This window comes from Solea solea, chromosome 15 (genome assembly GCF_958295425.1).
Source record: "Solea solea chromosome 15, fSolSol10.1, whole genome shotgun sequence".
Classification (NCBI taxonomy): Eukaryota; Metazoa; Chordata; class Actinopteri; order Pleuronectiformes; family Soleidae; genus Solea; species Solea solea.
In genome coordinates this window covers 3,296,073-3,320,749 of record NC_081148.1, presented here as the reverse complement: position 1 = coordinate 3,320,749, position 24,677 = coordinate 3,296,073, and the positions used below count along the sequence as shown (strand labels likewise).

Below are 24,677 nucleotides of genomic sequence, written 5' to 3'. Positions count from 1 at the left end.
CTGTTAAAGAGATCTCAACTCTAAATTCAATTTGGCATCACTCAAAGCTACAGAAGGTAAGGTAGTTGAGTTATGTAAGCTTTTTACATAACTCAACTACCTTACCTCTGTTTAATGGTCATTCCAAATATTTCAAGCCAAACACTTTTGCTGCACAATCCTTCTCTGCCCCACCACGCAAAATTAACTCTGCAGGAACAATGGACTTGTGGCGCATTATTTTTAGTACTGATTTTTAATGAACTCTTTCTAATGATTCATTTACACTGAAAACAACTGCTTTACAAGTCACTGGTTTGTGTGTGTGTGTGTGTGTGTGTGTGTGTGTGTGTAAAACAAAGTCACTGCAGTTTCACGCAGCCGTACAGTGATGACTCTTTTTGTCGTGGAGATGAAACCTAAACTGTGCCGTGTCGTCCTGAGGCGAGGCGAGGCGGGGCGGGGCAGGACCATAGGGCCATCATTCGCTTCCATGCTTCCATCACGTGATGAGAACCAATATAATATTTAAACTCCACAATACAATAACATCATTGAAATGTTAAAGGTTGCTTTGGGAGACAATCCCAGCTGACACAGGTCGCACACTCGCTCCTGGTGTTCCTATCACCACTGGGACCACAGTTGCCTTTACTGCCAGCAGCTTGTCTCGCTCCTCTCTCAAGCTTCTAGTGTTCCTTGTTCTTGATGTTGCCGTCACTTGGGAGTGCTACATCTATCACTACTGCTTTTTCTGTTGCTTATCGACAACCGTTCTATCTGTTCTATCTGTCGTTCTCAAGCACCCTCCTGACCTCCAGGGCAGATGCTTCTGTACACTCCTCTAGTCACCCTGCTGTGATGTGCTGCACTGTCTCAGGAGAATCTTTACACAGCCTCCACCTTGGGTCCTGCCTGCTGTGATAGATCCCAGCCTCTACTGCTCTGGTGCTTGGAGCCTGCTCCTCATCAGCCACTTCTTCAATTTGACGATGGAACGTGCCAGGGTGGGGCTTGTCCTTCCATGCAGCTTTGACACTCGCTGGTCCTCGGCCTCCTTCCTTCTGCTTGGTGCACGTTGAGGAGCTTCCTCGTATCTTATTACCGATGGCTTAGATCTTTGCAGTAACAACATTTATGTTGATATTCCACATCATTTCAAAGTAAAAGTGCTTGTTTTGAGATGGAACAATATGAACACACATGATGCTGAATGAATCAATAAATAACTAAATAAATAGAATAAAAATAGAATTGTCACACTCAGCTGACTCTCCTGTCTTACTCCAGGTATTTGGATGTGGCAGTTTGAATTATTTATTGAATGATCATCATTGCATCATATGTGCGGTTCTATTGTCAACTTTACATCATCCCATATGAAAACAAGCACTTTTACTTTAAATGACCATGAATATTATTACTTCATGAGGTCATTTAAAGTCATGTCTCCCATCCCTACTTAATAGTTGTTTTTCCCCAAACTGTTGGACTTTTTTGACTTGACTAGAGTTATTGCAAGAAAAACAAGTGAGGTGAAGTGTTACAAGTCAACTTAACACTGAGCCATAACTGTGCAGCGAGACGATTTAACAAAAAGTATATCACGTGAAGAAGCTGAATGAATGAGATGTTGCTGCAAAGTGCTGGTTTAGCTGGTGTCACCCAGAACAAGCAGAAGAGAAGAGGCCTGTGAGGCAAGTTTACTGCTGCTGTGCTCCGTCAGTTTCCTGAGGCTTTCCCTTATGTTCACAGAGTTCAGCTCCTCCTTCATCACACCTGCAGCACACAAGGAAGAAAGAAGAAGAAGAGCGACACGGGTGACATTGGCAGCAGAGGTGTCATGTGCACATATTGAGGCCCTGAATATTCTGTCAACATCTATCTCTATGGAATTAAAACGGTGCTTGATATAAAATGAATGAAATAGTCATTGTAATTCATTCAAATATTGTGTAACGTTTGGTGATTTTTATCAATGATGATGATATTATTCTTTCTCTAGTCATGAGAATCAACATTGTATCAACTGTGTTTGCATTTCAAATAAACTCATAAAAATGAACACTGATGAACTCTGTGGGTGATGACTCCACATGTCCAGACATGAAGAATAAGGCCACTCCACAACCAGAAACAAGGAGAGTAATGACTGATGGACCCAGTCTGTCATACTAGAGATTGTTAGTCATGGGAAGTGTTTCCTTTCACTGTCACGATCTTTGTGTTCCTCGTCATCTCCTTCTTCTTCTTCTCCCTTCGCTTCATAATTTCCAGTTTCTCTCCTTAGTCATCCTGGCTTTCTTCATTCTGTCTCTGTTTGTGTGATTGTATAAATTGTAATGTAGTAGCGTGTGTAGAGTTTTGAGGGCTTTCATGTGAGGGCTTTCAAAGGGGCCACATGGTTGGTGTAGTGGTTCACATTCCTGCCTTTGCAGCAAGAAGACCTGGGTTTGAGGCCCGGTTGGAACAAGGGTCTTTCTGCATGGAGTTTGCATGTTCTCCCTGTGTGTGTGTGTGTGTGTGGGGGTTTTCTCCAGCTTTCTCCCACAGTCCAAAAACATGCAATATGGGGATTAGATAAATTGGTCACTCTAAATTGACCATAGGTGTGAATGTGAGAGTGAATGGTTGTTTGACTCTATATGTGGCCCTGTGATGGACTGGTGAACTGCCCAGGATGTGACCCTGGGCCTATTGACCTGCCAGCATGCTTTAGAAACAAAGAGAAATACCTGTGTCTTATCACAAATCACAGCATTATTTTTTACATATGATATTACAGAGAAAAGTATCAGTAGACTTTGATCTTTATATACGTATGTATATATATATATATATATGTATATATATCTCTAAATTTGCGGCGTAAACATATTGTTGTGTGTTGCAAACTGTAACACATACCAGAGTTAGCCAGACTACAGATGAGACCTAAAGCACTGAACTGGACTTCCACCGCCCCCACAGGATCCTCCAGTATCTTCTTCAGCACGGGCAACAGCTTCGCTTCCACAAACACGTCCTTCATAGACTCTGCAGTGATCACACGCACATATCAGACTGTATGGAGTTCACTATATAACCATATAACTATATAACCGTATAACTATATAACCATATAACTATATAACCGTATAACTATATAACCGTATAACTATATCTGCAGTGATCACACACACATATCAGACTGTATGGAGTTAACTTTATAACCATATAACTATATAACCGTATAACTATATAACCATATAACTATATAACCGTATAACTATATAACCATATAACTATATCTGCAGTGATCACACACACATATCAGACTGTATGGCGTTCACTATATAACCATACAACTATATAACCGTATAACTATATCTGCAGTGATCACACACACACATATCAGACTGTATGGAGTTCACTATATAACCATACAACTATATAACCGTATAACTATATCTGCAGTGATCACACACACACATATCAGACTGTATGGAGTTGCTCTAAAACATACTCAGAGTGAGCAGCAGAGTGAGCAGAGTGATGTAGTTATTTAACGACAGTACAGCCATTCATCTTTGCTGAAGCTTTTCCTGCCAACATGGCCGTGTAAGCAAACTGAGTCACATGATGTCCACAACCTTAGATCCCTAACTACATACATATAACAGCTGTGATATGTTATATATAAGCACCACTCTGAACTCCAGCCTGCTGTTGGGCACTGTTGTCAATGCAAATGACAACCATATAACTACATAACTATATAACTATATAACTATATAACCATATAACTATATAACTGTATAACTATATAACTGTATAACTATATAACCATATAATTATATAACTGTATAACTATATAACTATATAACCATATAACTATATAACTATAAAACCGTAGAACTGTATAACTATATAACCATATAACTATATAACTATATAACCATATAACTATATAACTGTATAACTATATAACCATATAATTATATAACTGTATAACTATATAACTATATAACCATATAACTATATAACTATAAAACCGTAGAACTGTATAACTATATAACCATATAACTATATAACTATATAACCATATAACCATATAACTATATAACTGTATAAATATATAACTATATAACTGTATAACTATATAACTATATAACCATATAACCATATAACTATATAACTGTATAAATATATAACTATATAACTGTATAACTATATAACTGTATAAATATATAACTATATAACTGTATAACTATATAACTGTATAAATATATAACCATATAACTATATAACTGTATAAATATATAACTATATAACTGTATAACTATATAACTGTATAAATATATAACTATATAACTATATAACTGTATAACTATATAACTGTATAAATATATAACCATATAACTATATAACTGTATAAATATATAACTATATAACTGTATAACTATATAACTATATAAATATATAACCATATAACTATATAACTGTATAAATATATAACCATATAACTATAGAACTGTATAAATATATAACTATATAACTGTATAACTATATAACTATATAACCATATAACCATATAACTGTATAAATATATAACCATATAACTATATAACTGTATAAATATATAACTATATAACTGTATAACTATATAACTATATAACTGTATAAATATATAACTATATAACTGTATAACTATATAACTATATAACCGTATAACTATATAACTATATAACCGTATAATTATATAACTGTATAACTATATAACTATATAACTGTATAACTATATAACCATATAACTATATAACTTTATAACTGTATAACCACATAACTATATAACCATATAACTATAAAACTATAGACGGATCATTGACTGTATATTAAAAAAGGGAACATAGTCTTCTGGTTTCCTCCTGAAGCCGACCAGAAAATAAGAATATATTGATCATGTCATGTTACCTGTAACAAGATTTGTTCTGCACATGTAGTCTTTGTGCATTTTTTGTATTTTTATATTTTTAAGTAAGTTAACTCATAGAATGAGAGAGAGATTTTTATTTATCTTATAAGTTAGGTTAAAAAGTCAGTAGCTCTAATCTTGAAAGGCATGTTTAAAGGAAGTGGTCTGGTGGTCTAGTGTGTGGTCAGCTGTTTCATGCAAGGAGCCGCGAGCTGTAGCTGTGGCTGAACAGTCAAGTCAAGGCCACACTGTGAGAAATGAGACGGTCTAGCCCACACAACTCATGGTTCCCCTTCTTCTTCTCCAAATAGAATCCAGCAGGCTGTACAGCGAGAGGTTAAATGTCGCCCTCTACAGATCAAAGTCGTAAATCACGGTTCTTCCTGCCCCTTGAATCCTAAGAGTTCGTTTTACCCTTAATCTGCAAAAGCATCCTGGGGTAGGAGAACTGTGATTCAGGACTTTGAACTGTAGGGGGCAGCCTTTAGCCTCTCGGTGTGCAGCCTGCCGGAATTTAATAGGAGAAGAAGAGTTGTGTGGGCTCCACATGTTAAATGTCTCATTTTATGCAAAGCACTGAATAAACTTTTATCCTGATCCAAGGAATCAGGAAACATTTGAAGAATTCACCAAAATGTCTCCATGTCTGTTCATTTCCCTTTGTTGAAAATGAGGAAATGTCAGTTCAACTTGCAACCACAGCTCTTTATGATGATGTGTTGTCAGTGTCACAGGGTCGGTGACAAAAGTAACTGTGGATTTTCCTGACATTTCATTTGTTAGCGATAGTTACAAGTGTTTGCACAACATTGTCAAACAAGAACAGTTGCTCTGTTCACAGATTTGTGCCACGGTGCCGCACACTTACATTTACTTCCACATGAACATTATCATAATGGAATATGCTCCGTTGGCACTAAATTAGCTAGAAATCCTTCATTAAGGTCTCATTCTGTGTGTGTGTGTGTGCGTGCTGAAGCTTGGTTGATTTCATTTTATGTAAGACAAAAGCATACAACAGCTGTGTGTGTTTTTTGGTTTTGAGAAGAGAACACATGGTTTTCAGTGCTGTGTGTTTCATTTAGAAAAAATAATTGTGGAGTTTCAACAAAGTACTGTTTTGATTTTGTGTGTAGAAGTTTGGAAAATTGAGCCAAAGAGAAAAATGTGTAGAAACATTTGTCAAAAGAAATGAAATGTTGACTCAGTGATAACAATGACTGTCACACAACATTTGACATTAGAGCAGAGTCTGAAAAATCTTTACCAAGGTCAATGGCAGTTGCTATTGCCAGTGCAACCAGGGCCTCATCCTGCATGATGACATGCTCACTTGTTGCCATGGAGATGAGGTGACGGACACCATCTGCTGTGGATACAGCCTGTACAACTTCCTGTCAGAGAGAGGAAATCAGCCCATTAAACTGATTCTGATGACCATGAAGAAATTCATAGGCAGAAATTGACACCCCACTGCTCCTGCACCTAGTTTGTGTGTGTGTTCACTACTAGTGTGTCAAAAGGATGGATTAAAAGTGTTGTGTGTGCGCAAATGGAACTAATTCTAATAGATCTAATAGATTTACCTATTCATCTTTTACTCACACGTGCACACATTTGAAGTGCACAGGAGTCTCAACCGTAAGGTTAGACTCAGACGACTTTTATTATCCACGTACACAAAACAATGAAATAGTCTGTATTTATATACACCACTCAAAGCTGCTTTACCTGTTCACTCACACATTCACACAGTGTGTCTATGTGCAGCAAACATCTTTCATACCCATTCACACACTGCCATGGAGCAATGTGGGGTTAAGTGTCTTGCCCAAGAACACATCGGCACATAGACGAGCGGAGCCGGGAAATGAACCCACAACCTTTGAGTTGAAAGACAACTCCCTCTACCACTGAGCTACCGTCACCCGCAAACTACAGTACAACTGTGACTATTGATTATCTAAAAAGACGCAAAAGAAACATTTTTATCAATGACTGAAAACAAATGTTTCTACTCCATTGACTAAATTTACGAGGTTTCTTAAATGCATCTTGAAGCTGCTCCTCTGAGGTCAACATGCTGTACGTCCCAAAGAAAGGATTTACCTTGATTCCTTGAATGCATCTCTTTAAATCAGTGTTTCTAACCTTAACTGTCGGACCCGACTTTAGAGGAAGTATAACTTTTACTAAAAGAAACATAACAATTACAATCATTCCTTTTTGCTTTTCTTTGAATAATTTGTTGTGCAAATGAAAAATAACGTCAGTTAGATTGCTCCCTGCAACAATACTTTTCCAAATAAAAAAAAAGTGCAATTATCTTGTTATAACTATAACAATAACAACAAAAATGAATATTTTGACAGTATCAGTGGCTGCAATGAGCACCAGTGTCATTGGACAGGGGACAACAATCCAAGACGCAGATACATGTCGTTATATTCTCTCGCCTTGAATCATCATTCACATTGGTCACATTGTCTTGTTAGTTCCAGAATGTTCATGTTTATTTTTTGTCCCAGTAAGATACTTCCGTCCATTCTTCAAACCTACACAAGTGAGAAATCACCAGAGCAGTGGATTTGTTTGTTGTACATCCACTTGCTACATGTTCTGACCTGAAAACCCCCCCAAAAAAAACAAAACCCCCAAAAAACAACACCCAGTATCAATCAACATGCCTTTCACAAGCTCTATATTATATCATCAGCTCTATACTAATATTCAACGAATAATACCATTGCATATTCGAATAGCATTTCTTGCTATAAATGTCCATCCCTAACACATATACACTAAATGTTTTATTCTAATCTATTATAGACGCTCCCTGGAATCTTCACTTATGCTAATAGTGAGATGAAAAGACTCACAGGGCTGCGACTGTGTCTGATGAAAGCAGCCAACAGGCGGCTGGCTTCTCCCCGGACTCCTGCGTGATCTTTGGCTTCACACCACTCCATGACTCGTGCCAGCAGCACAGCATCTCTCCCCAGCACTAAAGCTGCCTCCTCTGACACAGAAGACAAAGAAAATACAACATATCACACAACAAGCACAGCCAGTCTTTCATGAACACCACTGAAATCTAGTCCAAATGGTATCCATGCTAATGAAAACTATGACATGCACACACCAGGACATTTTCAGCAACAGTACAACTTTTCCCACAATCCCCAGCCCCCAAAAGTCTAGCAGTCTATGAATGAATCTCTTACATGCTTAACAATGATGACACATTTATCATAGAATAAAGCAAACACACTCACAGAGTTACAGTGTAGCACTTATACACTTACAATGGTTTGCTAGCTATATTTGTATGCTTATATTACTGTTACTATCTGATACATCATTCTACTTACAGTATACTACTGCTCTTTATTTGCTCTGCTTTATTTTTATTTTACTGTTTATATTTAAAAAAGGAGAATTTATTATCAAATTAAATGGCACAATGTCACTTATTCACATATTTACCTTTTTTATACATATTTACAGTTTTCTACTGTTTTGTGTGCGTGCGTGTTCTTGTTGTGTGTCACATGCAATGACAATGAAGCCATTCTATTCTATTCTATTCTATTCTATTCTATTGACAAGGCAGAGAGGGAGGAGAAATCATTTTCCAGAACATTTACATGTGTCTTTCATTTTCCATGACTGGGAAACTGCTCAATCATGTTGCAGGTTTTCCAGGATGTGTGTGAACCCTGACCCTTCTTACTGGTGCCAGATGTACCAAAGATTAAAAATCCTATGCCACAAGAAGTTTACAAAAAGTGTCAACAGGAGAGTCGGGCAAAAAAGAAAAATCGAACATCTGCCCAACTCATACTTATTTTGCTTTTAGAGCAGAACTTGAATGAGTTTTTCCATAAAACATCACGATCATGTGTGGTTTACAGAAACATGTATAATGCTTCTCATTGACTTTACTTACAATAACACAAAATAAACACACTCACGTTGCCCGTCCACCATCATGCGCAGTGTCCCCAGCAGCTTGAACTGCACTGGTGGCATGTCGGAGCGCAGCAGTGTCTTTATCCGCTCAGTCACTCCGTCCTCCAGCATCCGCACTTTGTTTGTGGCTGGAAGACACAAAGTAAGTCAGTGATGTTGTGCTGTGTGCATGCAATACTTTGTTTAGTGACATCAACACAAATAAATTAATATTTACTTTCATTGTAAGAAGTGGTTTCTTTTCTGTTTTAAGCATGTTCAGTGACAGACTCCTCCCACATCGTGTGAGTGAACACTGCGAACCCAGAGACTGGAATGGACGAACTGTCGTTGCAACAATAAGCTTAGGTAAATAATTTCACCTTCTATTTATTATTCAGTTATAATAATTGTCCTTGAAATTAAAAGATTATTTCTCTTAATAAGCACATACGTATGTCCCATATATATTTCATGTTAATGTATATAATTGATTTTTATTCTGAAGGAACAAACAAAATAAATGAAGTATTAATTATAAATGACTCTCTTCTGCTCTATGAACCCTGACACCTCGCTGTAGTTTTAGTGTCTAGGCTGAACCTGAATACATGAAATCTTTTAAACTATTTGAGCAGCTGTGCAGACAATCTCTCAGTACCAGGAATGGCCAGGTTCCTGAGTGCACTGAGTCCAGCGTGCTGAACAGACACGTCTCCTTCATCCACATGTTGCTCCAACAAGGTCAGGATGTGAGGAACCACCCCGAGGTCCAACATCTTCACACAGTTACTGTCTGAAAGAAACAATCAAGCCAACCATTACAAACCACCTCATTCTTCTATGTATATATACAATATATATATATATATATATATATATATATATATATATATATATATATATACATATATACATATATACATATTTATATATGTATAATAGCATTTTAAAGTTATTTAGAGCCATGTTCTGACTCAATATCAGTATCACTATTCACATAAGGAGTGTTATACTTTGGCTGCCAAGTGTCAGAACATTTTGATATCTGCATAAATAACCAATACAACCACTTTTGTGACAGACCAACACAAATCATTTTGTGTTGGTTTTCAGATTTTATAAATCTAAAAAGTGAGGATAAACTTCTCCTTTCAGAGACGTGTGACCACTGTTGTTGATCCACAGTGAGCTCACAGTATCATGAAGTGACATGAGCGATGATGCTGTCTGTGATCTCTGACAGATGCAGCCCATCCCCAGCTCTGATTGGCTGGAGTGGCTGTAGTTGGAATCAGATCAGGTATTCCAGCATGAAGCTTGAGATTTTGCTTTATCTATTTACCTTTTATTTTGAAGTAGGGATGCACCGATTGACATTTTTTGGGGCGATTCCGATTTCCTGTTATTCATGGAGTTTGACCTGCCGATACCGATTTAATTTTTTCAAACCACTTTACATCACAGAGAGATTTATTTTCTATCTTTTCTTGAAAATAAAATTCTAACATAGAAATACAACCGACCTGTCAGTCATGTAATGTCTGTTAAAAGAAATGGAACAGGTTAACAGATAAATTCAATTCAACTTCAAGACTAACTGTCAGAGTCTAGATGTGTTGTTACTGCAATACTGAATAGCACCACAAGGTGGTGTCGCCTCCTGCTCCGTGGACATCCCTAGAAGGAACTCTCAGTAACGAGTTGGTGCTGGTTGTCCTGTCTATGTCTTACTGCTCATGTATGATTAGTGAACGTTGTATGGTCGACGTGAATATGTGTGGAAATCCCCACTTCTCTGTCTGTGGACTCTCTGAGCTAACTCGCTAACAAGCTAACCTCTCCACCTGCACCAGCTCTAGTGTTGGGAAGTTCTCTCTCTCTTTTTACTGACTCAGATCTTTTACTCTCGGACGGTGAATTGAACAAATCTTTTTTTGAGTCATTTCGTTCATTTTTACAGCAGGTGGTGCTGTTTACGAACGACACATCAATAACCAGCTCACGTTAAAACGTGTGCTGCTGTTGCTCATGCGGCGCACAATCCCTATTTTGAAGTATTAATTGACACATGACTTGATCTTTACCACCCTCAGTCTGCAGACACTGTCATGTCCATGTGGATTATATTCAGGAGACAATATGGGTCGCAAGCAGGTTTGTCTGTGGTTTCCACGGTGGCCCCACCCAGTGTTTGCCCACATGGGCTTCCTATGTGGGCCCCATGTTACAGAAACCATTATGTGACCTCCATATTTTGCCCACCTCAAGCCCATGCACACCGAGTGCCCTTTTCAGGAGACATGGGTTCCGAGTTGGCTGAATATAAGCCTTATGAGGCCCACATGGACATGAATAAAATAACATTTACAACCCCAACTGCTCGAGACAGATGGCTGAACATCTCTGAGTCTTCATGGATGCCAAATGCTTGCTCATCTTGTGGGAACTGCTGGGTTTCTCTTTTCCGTCTATAATATTGTAAGGTTTCTGTATGATGTGATTTTGTTGATATATTACAGTACAAGTGTGTCCTAATGATTGACTGGTACATGTTTATATTTAAAGCTTGTTCATTTCTCACCATTCCTGGCAAAGTTGGCGATGGCTAAGGCTCCAGACAGCTGCAGCTGAGTGTTGGAGCTTTGTAGCCAGGACAGAACGTCCTGATACACCACACCTGATCCTTCACCAAAACACCTCTGCATGGACTCATCTGACACACACAGGTAAAGACTAACATTATTATTATGACAGAGGGAAGTTTCATTTCATTTATTTTGAAATAGGTGCAGTGCATTTAAACAAAGTGTAGAAAGATAAAACACAAACAACCAAGTCAACAGAGGAGACATAATGTGCATATTGCACGTTGCCATGTTGCAATAGTAAAGGGTGTAAAGGGAAAATGAGCCTTTACTTTGGTAAAGGTAGCAAAGGTAGCTTAAAGGTAGCAAAGCTGGAGCTTTCTTTGACAGGAAGTGACAAGCTGTTCCATAAAGTACTATATTGTGCATTAGGGTAAGGGACGATCGTGTGTTAGGGTAAGGGACGATCGTATGTTAGGGTAAGGGACTATTGTGCATTAGGGTAAGGGACTTTCGTGTGTTAGGGTAAGGGACTATCGTGTGTTAGGGTAAGGGACTATTGTGTGTTAGGGTAAGGGACTATTGTGCGTTAGGGTAAGGGACTATTGTGCGTTAGGGTAAGGGACTATTGTGCATTAGGGTAAGGGACTACTGTGCGTACTGCCAGGAGAAAAAAATGAAGCAGATGGAGAAGGAATCAGCATGTTCACACACACGAGGGAATGCCGAGTACAGATGTTCCCACTGGTCAAAAACACCTTTAAACCCTGGATTAAACATCTGGCTTGTCATATCACATTTCTGCACATTTAGCGTGTAGCATGGTCTGGCTATCTTTTCTGTTCTTGTTATTCACATTAGCTCAGTTTCCATGAAGAGGTTCAGTTCAGTTCTGTTCAGTATGTTACACATTTTTTATGTTTCAGTCATCAAAAGTTATCAAGGGTAGACAAATAGAAGTCATCCGTATTGTTGCACCCTACAGTACAAATGTGAAATATTTAAATGTACCTTAGAAAAGAAAGAAAATGTGTGTTTCTTTTATCATGTTATTTGCGCTCACAGCAGTGTTTACTGTGCTGTGTTTTTCTTCTTCAGGCCAGAGCCAGTATTTACATAACTGGCACAGCAATCTCATCACACCCTGCACACCCTGCAGTCAAAACACGAGGCAGATTGGGCTTTACCATTCCAAACTGTGGCATGGCAAGCTGAGCTGCACTGAACATGCTCAGTGAGCATACTCAGAACACAGGATTGCATCACTCACCTCCTAAAAGCAAAGACACTATGAGGTTGGAGGCGATTTTGATGCTGCAGAGGTCATGAGGGTCAGAACCTCCCTGTAAGTCCCAAATCATCGCTGACAGAGCCTCTGGTACTCCTGACTCTGCAAACTGCAGCTTCAGTGCATCTGGTGGTACAGCACAAGCAGTACTGAATCATATATAACCTGCAGACAGTCTTATTAAACCTTATTTATGATTAACATAGAGACAGTGTTATTGTATGTGGGCGTGTGCTTTATCACATACGGTATGTGATCTTCAGACGCCGTGTACGTGCCTGTCCTGATGCTGCTAAATATATTTAAATAAATTCATTCAACTTAACTCAGAAATACTCCAACACATGGACTCCAAGGCTTTCAGTAGTCTATACTCAGTGTATAATTACATACACTAAGTATAAAAGATTTTTCTCAGCCTAGGGTTTTTTTTCATCCCTGATCATTCACACATTCTCAATGTCATTTTAAATGTTATTTTAATTTTAAAGAGAGTTTGAAACCTTTAAACTGCAGTTGAGTATCATGTAGCACCTGTCATTGAAATCCTTTAGTCACAAATCTTTTACAATCACTGCGTTCAAAGTAAATCCAGGAAAGCTTTATCCTCCCAGGAGATGAAATTCCTTTAAACTGTCCATCCCATCCCCTCACCAAACATATTCAGAATGTGACACAGGGAAGAGCCAGCAAAATACAGGAAGCTTTAAGGTAACACAATGTCGGATTTTCTCTTGGGGGCCCCCTACAGTTGGGAGACGGTATTGTCTGTTACAATTGTCGTAAATGATATTTGGCGGTTACACATGCATTTGTTGACAAGCCAATGACACTGAAGCAGGACTTCTAATGAACAAGGTCTGCAGACCATGTTATAACACTTTAAACTTTTCAAGAACACTAAAAACAACAAAGGAATTATAGTCCTTTAGCTGTGTGTTGAATACGACCTATACAACCTATTGCTCATTGTATGCAAATAGTTTGAATCACTTGATTTATGAGCATAAATGGAGGAGGAGATGATTTCATTTGCATGACTTTGATGGAGGTGCCATTAACCCTGTTGTAAGTGGATAAAAATGATGATGTTGGAGACATTGTTTGACGGTGCAAATCCTACATTGTGTTGCTTTAAGCATCCTGCAAATCTTACCACTCTCGCCCAGTGCACCGAGGATTTCCAGGATGACATGGCGGCGCTCGGCATCAGGAGCGCGTTTGAGCTGAAATGTCAGAACACCTGCCACATCCTGCTCTTCCAGTGATTCCCTCGCCAAGTCTGCAAACGATAGGGAACTCATTATTCTGACTACCAATGTGCTACCGATGAGCATACATCTGACATCTACTGCTAGTTCACCACAGCAAGCTTTTCAAGTGACTGAATTGTCCTCATCAGGGTTTCATCCTCCATTCTTCTGAGACAAGCTTTTACATTGGAAGCCGTAACTGAGCTCTGTGTTTGATATTCTAGTGTTGAGGGAGCAGGCAGGAATGAGTGCATTCATTCTTTTTTTTTCTCCTTCCCACTTCCCACACTTCAGCTCTAGGTGAGTAATGAGACTTCCTGTTAGAGTAAAATAATGTTAATTTTACAGTTACATAATGGCAAGTTTTTATTGCACAAATCTCACCCAGACTTGATGTAACAAGGAGGGTTACAGAGACTATGGCCAAAACAGTGACAGAGGAGACTGCAGTATTTTACTCCCGGACAAGATGAACCCTGATATGGTCACTAAAGCGACTCTCTAGTCTTTGCTTCGTGTCAGTCATGTTCCTGTTGTTAGATTTTCTTTAGCTTTTTATGCTTTTGTGAGGTTTCTGCTGGAGTCAGTGTTGTACTGGGAGCTGGTTGTTCACCATTCCAGTGCAAACGACTACTCACTGCTTCAGTAACAGTGAGTGTAAGTCAGCCACTGATGTTTACCTGAGGCACAGGAGCACGTATTATATATTCACTGACCTAACTCCAGTTCATATAAGCCATTGTAGGCAAATGGGATGATTGCAGAAGGCCTGATTGTTATGTTATGATCTGTAAATGTTGCCCCATCTGTTAAATGTTAAATAATAAAAATGTCAAAAAGAAAAACGACCACATCACTCCTATTTGCTGTCCATCGTATGAAATACAGTGGACACAAAGGCTGCATTTATACTGGAGGTCTTGATGCCCAATTCCAATATGTCAACTACTGAACATCCATTTCTTGAGTACCTGCTTCCACTGTCTTTCCAAAGTGACCATACTTGAAAGCTGCATTTTCACTGATTAACACGTGAGGAGACAACACACAGGGTGGACTTGGCTACTGACCTGAAAATGATTAGTCGGCCAAAATAGAATCAATAGATGCAGATGCAACTGCACACATCATATCACTGCTGTGGTGATATCTAAATTCCTGGTTACACCATCATGGCTCATATCTGATTTGTGCCACGTGCACCACACAGTGTAAATGCAGCCTAAGGCTTTGTTCAGTGTGTTCAATCCACACTAAGTGCGTGGGTTGCTTCAGTAATGGTGTAAACACAGATTTACTCACGGCTGGTTTTAATAGGTGTGTGACATTACTATCACTGGTTTTAATGATGTTTCAGGTTAACGGTGAAACAAAAGACCTTTTGATATCTAGTTTGAGTGAGCAGGACATTTAACCTGAGACATATTTGTACAAAACTGAATCACATTTCACATGTCAAATCACTAGTTCATAAACTAACTCATTAAAGGTCCAGTTAGTAAGAATTAGTGGCACCTAATGGTGAGACTGCAGACTGTAACAAACAGAGGACTCACAGCTCACATCTGCCTCTCCCATGGTTAGCACAAGATAGCAGCCTCCTTAAAAGCAAAACCCTTTCCCAAAATACCTGCAAAATACTAATTATAAGGATAAAAAAAAACTAAACATTTTTATATTAAAGCAATTATACAATTATGCAAACTTATTTAAGGGTAGTATATTCAGTTTCTGCCAATAAAGCTGCCCACATGTTCTAAACTTTACTTTTATAAACCATTACTACGATGAATAAAGTTGTAAATAGTTACCCATGTCAGCCAGGTTACAGAGGGCCAGCAGACAGACGTTGACCAGTGGGTCGTTCTCTGGGTACGTCTTCATTATGGACACCAGTCTGGGTATGACGCCACTCTGCACCAGCAGGTCCTGCTGGTGAGCTGAGTAAGACAAGAAACTTCACTGTGTCATTCCATGGTTTACTGTAAACAAATCTCATTCATTACAAATCCTTTCCATTAGAATATATGAGCCATACAGCCATGAAGGACTGATCTAACAGTCGCTGTTTGAAAACTCTAACACAGTGGTCTCAAAGTTGCGGCCCGGGGGCCACATGTGGCCCTCCAAAAAATATCAAGTTGTAACGAGTCATTTCTATATGTTTTTAGTTTTAAATGAATAGATTAATTTTGCATCATAAATATGTTTATTTTTATTGTTGCATATTAAAACAACCACTTATATTTTGAAATGATACAATCCAATCCAACTTTATTCGTAAAGCACTTAAAAACGAACACAGTGGACCAAAGTGCTGTACAGAATAATGGATAAAAGGCAGAAGAAGTAAAAGACAGAAAAGCTCACACGAGGCAATAGAGTACATATAAAGAAGGAATTAATACGGCATACTGATATGTCACTTTGAGCTCATATCGTCCACCGCAAAAGTTGGGCTTTTTTTTACTTGACTGGCCCCCGACTGACCAGACGAGACAGTCATTGGCCCACAGGTCATTTGAGTTTGAGACCCCTGCTCTAACAGGACACATGGTGCGTTCCATTTTCAGATTTCTGACTTGGGAAGTCAGTGCTACCTCACATACATAGTTAGGATTGCAAGATGGCTAACGCAGTACAAACACTGCTTCTTTTATCGTTAATCGCACTTTAAATCACTTGTACGTCTAGTGCTGATAATTTTTTAAAAACATGTGTCGAGGCTGTTTGTGCGATGCGATGATGTCACTTCCAGTTCCGAGTTCCAATGTAAACGGAACGCAGCAACAGTCGTTTCCTCTGACTGAGCTCACTCACAGTTGTCAAAGCAGATGCGTCCAATGGCTCTGCCAGTGTTGAGCAGCATCTCCTGATTGTTGCTGTTCAGATGAGGAAGCAGCACTTTGACCAGACCTGCCTCGATACACGGCTCTCTGACTGCAGCTTCAGACACACACACACACACACACACACATTGTATCAGTAGAATGACAAATGGTACAATTACTATTTCATATATGTTATTGCCTCTGGTAGATTATAACGTATGTATAGTAACAGTAACAAAACCACTTTCTATACCACAGGAAAGTAACAAAAAATAAAGATTAGAAGTAAACAAAACCAAAGAGTCGTGACTGTTTTTTCCTGGTGTGTGTGTCTGCATGTGAGTGCGTGATGGGTTGCAGGTGGTTGCAGGTAACTAAACCCCTGGTCTGAGGCTAGCTCCGCCCAATGCCCGATTTTGAAAATCTACAAAAAGTGGGCAGGGAGTTATCAGCTGTGGCAGTCATAAATATTTTTAATGAGCTGATTCTAATGATTTGATTCAGTTACACTGAAAACAACTGCTTTACAAGTCACCAGTCACTTGTTTGTGTGTGTGTGTGTGTGTGTGTGTTCATTGCGTGTAAAACAAAGTCCCCACAGTTTCACGCAGCTGTGCAGCGATGACTCCACCCACGTTGAGCAGGTACTTTTTTTGTAGTGGAGATGAAACCTAAACCGTGGCGCGTCGTGCTGACGGGAGCATAGTGGAAAAGGGCCATAACTGATTATTCTCTCTACTTCATTGCTGATCATATATAGTTGGAAAGGATCAAATCATTTGTATTATCCTACTGTTAACATTACAAAAGATGGTACTGGTGGTATTGATACTGGTGCAAATGAGTATACTCATTACTCTTTGTATGTAGTATTGATTAGTACGTGGTTGGTGTAGTGGTTTGCGCTCTTGCCTTTGCAGCAAGAAGACCCGGGTTCGAGCCTCGGCTGGAACAAGCCGAGGAACAAGCCGGTGTTCTCCGGGTTTTCTGGACTGTTCTCCCACAGTCCAGAAACATGCAATATGGGGATTAGGTCAATTGGACCGTGAGAGTGAATGGTTTGTCTCTCTGTATGTGTTGTCTCTATATGCGGCCCTGCGATGGACCGGCGAACTGTCCAGGATGTGACCCCACCTATCACCCTATGTCAGCTGAGATTGGCACAGCACCCCCCCACGACCCTCCAGTAGAATATGGATGGATTAGTGTGTGAGTGGATTTTCTGACAGCAAGTGGTTGAAATGTAGAGTGACACTACAGCATCACACTATATCAGTTTGTGGTAAATGATATTAGAGTTATCACTAATCATCACTTTTTAAAATTTAATACATCTATTGGCCGATATCACAACTTAGAGCATGAAACAGAGTTGGTTTACATTAGAATGACAACATAATATAATAAACATGTACAACTGAGCAACAGTTAGGTGTCATTTACATTTCAGTGTAGGTTCAGCATTAAAGTGCTATTTCCATTTATCCATTCCTTATATAAGAAGAGATAATAAGTGTAGCAGTATCCTACCTTCTCGGGCCATCTCTGCCACCACTAGCGCCACCTGGCAGCTGAGGCTGCTTTTACTCGCTAAGGCCTGAGCCAGTGTGGGTAGAATCCCACTTCTTGCAATCTCAACAGCAGCATCTTTCTCTGTGGACGCACATGTGTCACAGATGTGTTACAAAGGAAAACAGTGACGTGTTGTTGGGGGAACCAACGTGATTGGTTATGTTATGAATGTTGAATATTCATATTTAGTTAATGATGGAATAATTAATGATTTATTAAGAAATTGAGTCAAACTATTTGGATTATGATGAATAATGAACTTAATTGATAAATCACAATGCCACATCAATAGTTAGGGGTCAATACAGTAGATCATTCAATTTGTAACATCTGGGCATTGATTAACTCCGTCTATTTTGGCTAAGCAACATATTACAAATAAATATGTCCTATTTATTTGTAATATAAATATCCTACAGCTGGAAGAGAAAATAATTACCAGGGAATTTCTCCAAGGATGCAAAGTTAACTGACAATAATAATTGTGATTATTACAGAGTTAAGAATCACTGAAATTGCTGTTGTCGCACACACAATCAGGTCATCTAATAAAACTAAGTGGAAACAAGGAAGAGACCTTGTTCTGGACAGATTGTGTCCTACGGTTTTGTTCAAGTGACATCTGGAGCTCTAGTATCTAAAGCTCTCTGAAACTGTGGCTCAGGACTAGAACACGTGTAGCTGGAGAAGCGGTGAAATGTTTTATCTCTTGCCTGTAGAGGGACAACCAAATCCCAAGCCACCTGAGAGATCCACCTGAGAGATCTCAAGCATGGAAGGTTTACCTTGGCTTGTCTGAGGCACAATGTGAGTGCGTATGCATGGGTGAAGGTTGTGCACAAACAGGACTTCAAATTTGGGGTTTGTTCTAAGCCTGGGGCATTCTCAAACTATAAGAGATAATCACGTGGGTGTTTGTGAAGGGTATGTTTAACTTAAAGGGCTACGACCATGGACGTGATCTCATCCACACTTCAGTAGAATACTTCTATGAGAACTTGACAAAGCTCTGTGTAGTTATTTCTGGATCTGAGGGATCTGAGGTTTCTGTTTTAGAGCTGGTCTCTTTCCTCCTTCCTTTCACCCCAACCGGTCGAGGCAGATCTGGTTTGGTTCTGTCAGAGATTTCTTCTTCTGTTTTTTTCCTCTCCACTGATGCCTAGTGTTTGCTCATTGTGTGAACTGTTGGGTTCCTCTGCTCTCCTTGATGTTGTCTATGTACAGAGCCTTGAGATAATGTGTGTTATGATTTGGAGATATACAAATAAAACTGAATTGAATTGAATTGAATTCACACCCATTCACTCACATATGTATAAAGCAGCACTTTTTGTACGACTCATATATCGTACTCTGATGTCACCAGCGCAGCCACCAGGACGACTTTGGTGTAATTGTTCAGTAACTTAAACTAGCACATGAGCACATGAGCAGATCCTCATCTGGTTGGAAGATGACCCATAGTAACACCAATGTGTGTGTGTGTGAGAACCACAGAGAAAAAAACATGACTTACTCTTTTCCAACAGAGAAACCAGTACTGTGTCCAAATGAGGCTTGAGCTCCTCCTCAATTGGCTCTATACTCACACTGATCGCCCTCAGTGCCTCACTCAGAGAATCTGAAACACACACACACACACTCATACTGTAAATATGACCTGTAGCAAGAGGGGGAAGAGGAACATGGGAAAAGAGCAAGAAAAGAGGAAGAAATCTCATCAGTTGATGCCTTACCCTAACCTTACTCTAGCCACAATTCAAAACTTAGTCCCTTAATTAACCAGTTCCTCAGAAACCCAGATACCCCACATGTGAGGGCCAGACATATCAAGATGACCCCAAAAAGAATTTCTCAAAACCCAAAATCAACCCCAACTACAATTCAAACCGTAGCCATAAATTTAACCATGGGTTCCTCAGGAATGAGGTCTTGGTCTCCTTGAGGACTACTGGTCCTGACAAGGTCACTGTTTAAACCAGAAGAGGCCCAGTCCAACCCCAAACCTAAACCATGTTTGATTTCTTCCCTGTACCTTGGACAGGCAGTGTGGTTGACTGTGTGTCTTGTGGTGTCGAACAGAGTCTGTGATACTCGCCCTGGAATTATTATTATTTTTATTCTTATTTAATTATTTACTTATATGCAAACCTCTATAACGATTATTTTTTATTTTTTGAAGAAACTGTATATCTACATCTGCTGTGACCAGAGTATGAAAAATATCAATATCCAATATCGTGCGACCCTAGTGAAGGTCAATCATGGTGCTACACACAAAGAACTACAAATACAGAGGAATTATTACAACTAATCTGATATGTTAAAGCGGCCATAGAATGGTCCTGTCTCACTTCTATGTGAGATATGAAGGTGTACTTACAAACAGGAAGTCCTTTTTATAGTCAAAAACATCCTAGTCGCTGCAAACGAGCCGATAAATAAATGTCTCATCAATGACTTGTCAGCCGTGCTGTTTCAGACCAAAACCACACCCACAGAACACGGACAGTCTTGTGACCCGCAGCTCCCCCTCTGGAAAGACGGATGCACCGCTAGCAATTATGAAAACATTGCGTAATTCCGTCATCATGACCCCTCGCCGTAATCCCTTACACATTTGATCCTGAGTCTGACCCAGAGTCAGAAGACACTGTGACACGTGAACCACCTCCAAGTTACCAAGACGATAAACACACATGCAAATGAAACACGAGCAAACGCGTGCAGCTTAGCCTGTAGCCGACTATCGCTAATGCTAAACGACAGAACAAGCACACAAAGACAGTTTTACGGTTTGTAAATATTGTAATATACGTATTGTTGACACTGCTCCTTCCTTCAGGTGAAGTTTGGTGCTGTGTCCTGCTTTATATTGCCCAGAGTTTGTGTAACAATCCTCTGTGAAGTGGTTGGCGCACACAGGGAGATAATTGGGAAATGTAGCAATATACTCTCAGCTTTTCTTTGCTCATTGGCGGGAGCTTGTGGAGCGTCTGGTATTGTTCATCACAACCAGAACAGAGCAAACACTCGCTGAACCTTTTTCCGACATGTTCTCAACGATACACTCAGCAGCTACAACCAGAGTAGTTCTTCTTCTTCTTCTACGGTTGAAGGTGCGTCACCGGATGTGCCCGGAATAGGAGGCGCTGCTGTTCACAGGAGAGGTGAGATTGGTCAGTGATGTAACTAGTCAACAGAAGTGCCTTGCCACTTTGTAGAGCTCAGGAAAACATTAAAATCGTGCACTCTCAGCAGTGGCTGGACTGATTGTTATGGACTTTTAGGGCTTCATAGACGAGGTGACGCAGATACACACCCGAACACAGCGTTAACTGGCACTTCCGGGCTATGTCCTCTTTAAGACTTTCACTCTTCAGATTTATTAAAAAAACAATTGTACTGAATGTAGTCTTTTCCTCGACATTATGTGTAGCACCTTCATGACACATGTACCACATTTGTACTGTAATATCTCATGGCTGGGACATGTGTACATGTGTAATGTAATATTGGTATCTTTAGTGTGCAGAGTCTGAAACATGTCCAAGGTTTCTTTAACAATATAAAAGCACAATGCAAAGTTTGAACCTTGGGAGACAACATGTCGCACAAGTGCTAAGTTTGGCATAGTTTTGAAAAATTACATCAAGGTTCTGAAAGTAGTGGCAAAGACATTGTAAAAAACTGTAAACAATAACACCTACCTACCTATGTGTTACACACAAGCACACACACACACACACACACACTGAGGAGTTACATACAAATACACACACACACACACACACACTGAGGAGTTACATACAAACACACACATACACACACACACTGAGGAGTTACATACAAATACACACATATACACACAGTGAGGAGTTACATACAAATACACACATATACACACAGCGAGGAGTTACATACAAATACACACATATACACACACTGAGGAGTTACATACAAATACACACATATACACACACTGAGGAGTTACATACAAATACACACATACACACACACACTGAGGAGTTACATACAAATACACACATATACACACAGTGAGGAGTTTCATACAAATACACACATATACACACAGCGAGGAGTTACATACAAATACACACATATACACACACTGAGGAGTTACATACAAATACACACATATATACACACACTGAGGAGTTTCATACAAATACACACACACACACACACACACACACTGAGGAGTTACATACAAATACATACACACACACACACACTGAGGAGTTACATACAAATACATACACACACACACACTGAGGAGTTACATACAAATACATACACACACACACACACACACACACTGAGGAGTTACATACAAATACATACACACACACACACACACTGAGGAGTTACATACAAATACACACACACAGTGAGGAGTTACATACAAATGCACACACACACACTGAGGAGTTACACACACACACACACACACACACAGTGAGTATAATCAGCTCAGTTAATCCTTATAAGTGAAATGAAAATAGTCTGTGAGGTGAGTACAGGTTATAAACAGGGTCAGAGGAGCCTCACGTCGTCCTCGTGTCAGGTGATGATTGTTTAAGATATTTTCTTTTTAAATGATCCTTGTTGCAGTTTTACTGGTGGGAGGTGGGAGTAGGTTTAGAGTTGGGCAGGGCTTTAACTGGATTTAACACTGACCTTGTCAGGACTAGTTATCCTCATGGTGACCAGAGCCTGGTCAACATGAGACAGAAGGGCTTTAGGATAGAGTTAGAGCGAGGTGTCAGCAGGGTTAAGGAAAAGATGTGGGGTTGGGTTAGGCTGTTGAAATCACTGCAAGTAAACCTGTGATAGAGAGAGACAGAGAGAGACAGGGAGAGACAGGGAGAGAGGGAGAGAGGGAGAGAGAGAGAGAGAGAGAGAGAGAGAGAGAGAGAGACAGTCCAACAGTCTTGATCTCCACATGAGCATCCATGCATGTGTCCTGATATATGACCCATGCTGCACATATACACACACTGCTGTTGTTCTGATGGGATTCACCAGGCTGCATGTACATGTATCAGCTGTGACACACAGTGAGCAGGCAACACTGTCACTGATGAGTCCATACTTCCTTCATCTCTGCCGCTCAACACTGCACTCACACTGAGCTCCATGTTAGTGGGACTGACTGGGGGTGTGGTGGCACCACCACCCTGCTGCACCATCACACATAACAACCTTTTCATCTATCTATCTATCTATCCATCTATCTATCTATCTATCTATCTATCTATCTATCTATCTATCTATCTATCTATCTATCTATCTATCTATCCATCTATCTATCTAATACACACGTTTGCAACCCCTGGTGTGTAGTGCCTAAAAATACATAACCACAGCTGATACAAACACACACACACACACACACACACACACACACAGAGGGGGTGGGGGGGGGGGGGGGGGCGGGGGTATGTCAGATATGATGCTACTCACCGGTGTGTGTCATGGCTGCTGGTCTGCAGTCTCACTGTTGGCTCGCTGCCTCTGCGCTGTGTGTGTGTGTGAGCAGCTATCAGAGGAGCTCAGAAGCTCCCCTGTGTCTGATTCTCTTCACTCCTCACTCTCGTTTCTTCAATCCCATTATCTATACACACAATCCCCCATCTGCGCATGCTCCGTCTGCTCATTCGCACTCTGTCTCTCCCTCTCTCTCTCAGAGAACACAGTCATGGAGCTTTATTGTTGAGAGTATGTCGGCATCTACTGGTCATTTCAACATGAATCCATAAAATAGTAATTTATTTACATATGACAGCAATATTTCCAAAATCTAAATATTTGATATTTAAATATTAATAAAATATATAATATTCATAATGATTGATGTTCATTTCACAAAGTGTGGATCATCATTAAAACACTGATATTTAGATATAATAAATAATAAAAAACAATCTGAAAAACACTGTATCACTGTAACACATAACAGAAATGAAGTCCTAAAGAGGGTGTGAGGGATCCACTGACTCAGTACTGAAGAGAAACCCCAGCATTTTCTTTTTTGAAACATTATCTCGTCACAAACAGGTGAGACAGATTCATTGGATCGTCATCAGTAACTTCACAGTTCATCATTAGTTCTGTACAATGTTCTTAAAATGTGGTTTAAAAAGGTGGAAAGCATTTACAATAAGTGCATTTGAGGCTTTAAAGTGTTAAAGTGTGGAGGTCTGAAGGAACCATTTCACTAATCATTACCACATGATG

At 39.7% G+C, this 24,677-nt stretch overlaps 1 protein-coding gene across 1 annotated transcript; it reads right to left on the bottom strand.

Annotated features, from left to right (window-relative positions):
- Window positions 1-1,010: 1,010 nt before the first annotated feature.
- si:dkey-191g9.5 (rap1 GTPase-GDP dissociation stimulator 1) lies at window positions 1,011-24,060 on the bottom strand. Its single transcript, XM_058651992.1, has 14 exons — window positions 23,904-24,060; window positions 19,933-20,037; window positions 18,375-18,497; window positions 16,834-16,959; window positions 15,825-15,953; window positions 13,917-14,042; window positions 12,743-12,886; window positions 11,469-11,600; window positions 9,546-9,680; window positions 8,908-9,033; window positions 7,813-7,952; window positions 6,201-6,327; window positions 2,887-3,015; window positions 1,011-1,758 (listed from the first exon to the last, which is right to left on the bottom strand). The coding sequence occupies exons 1-14, from the start codon at window positions 23,914-23,916 to the stop codon at window positions 1,631-1,633; spliced, it is 1,683 nt and encodes a 560-aa protein (XP_058507975.1). The 5' UTR covers window positions 23,917-24,060; the 3' UTR covers window positions 1,011-1,630.
- Between the last annotated feature and the right edge of the window lie 617 nt (window positions 24,061-24,677).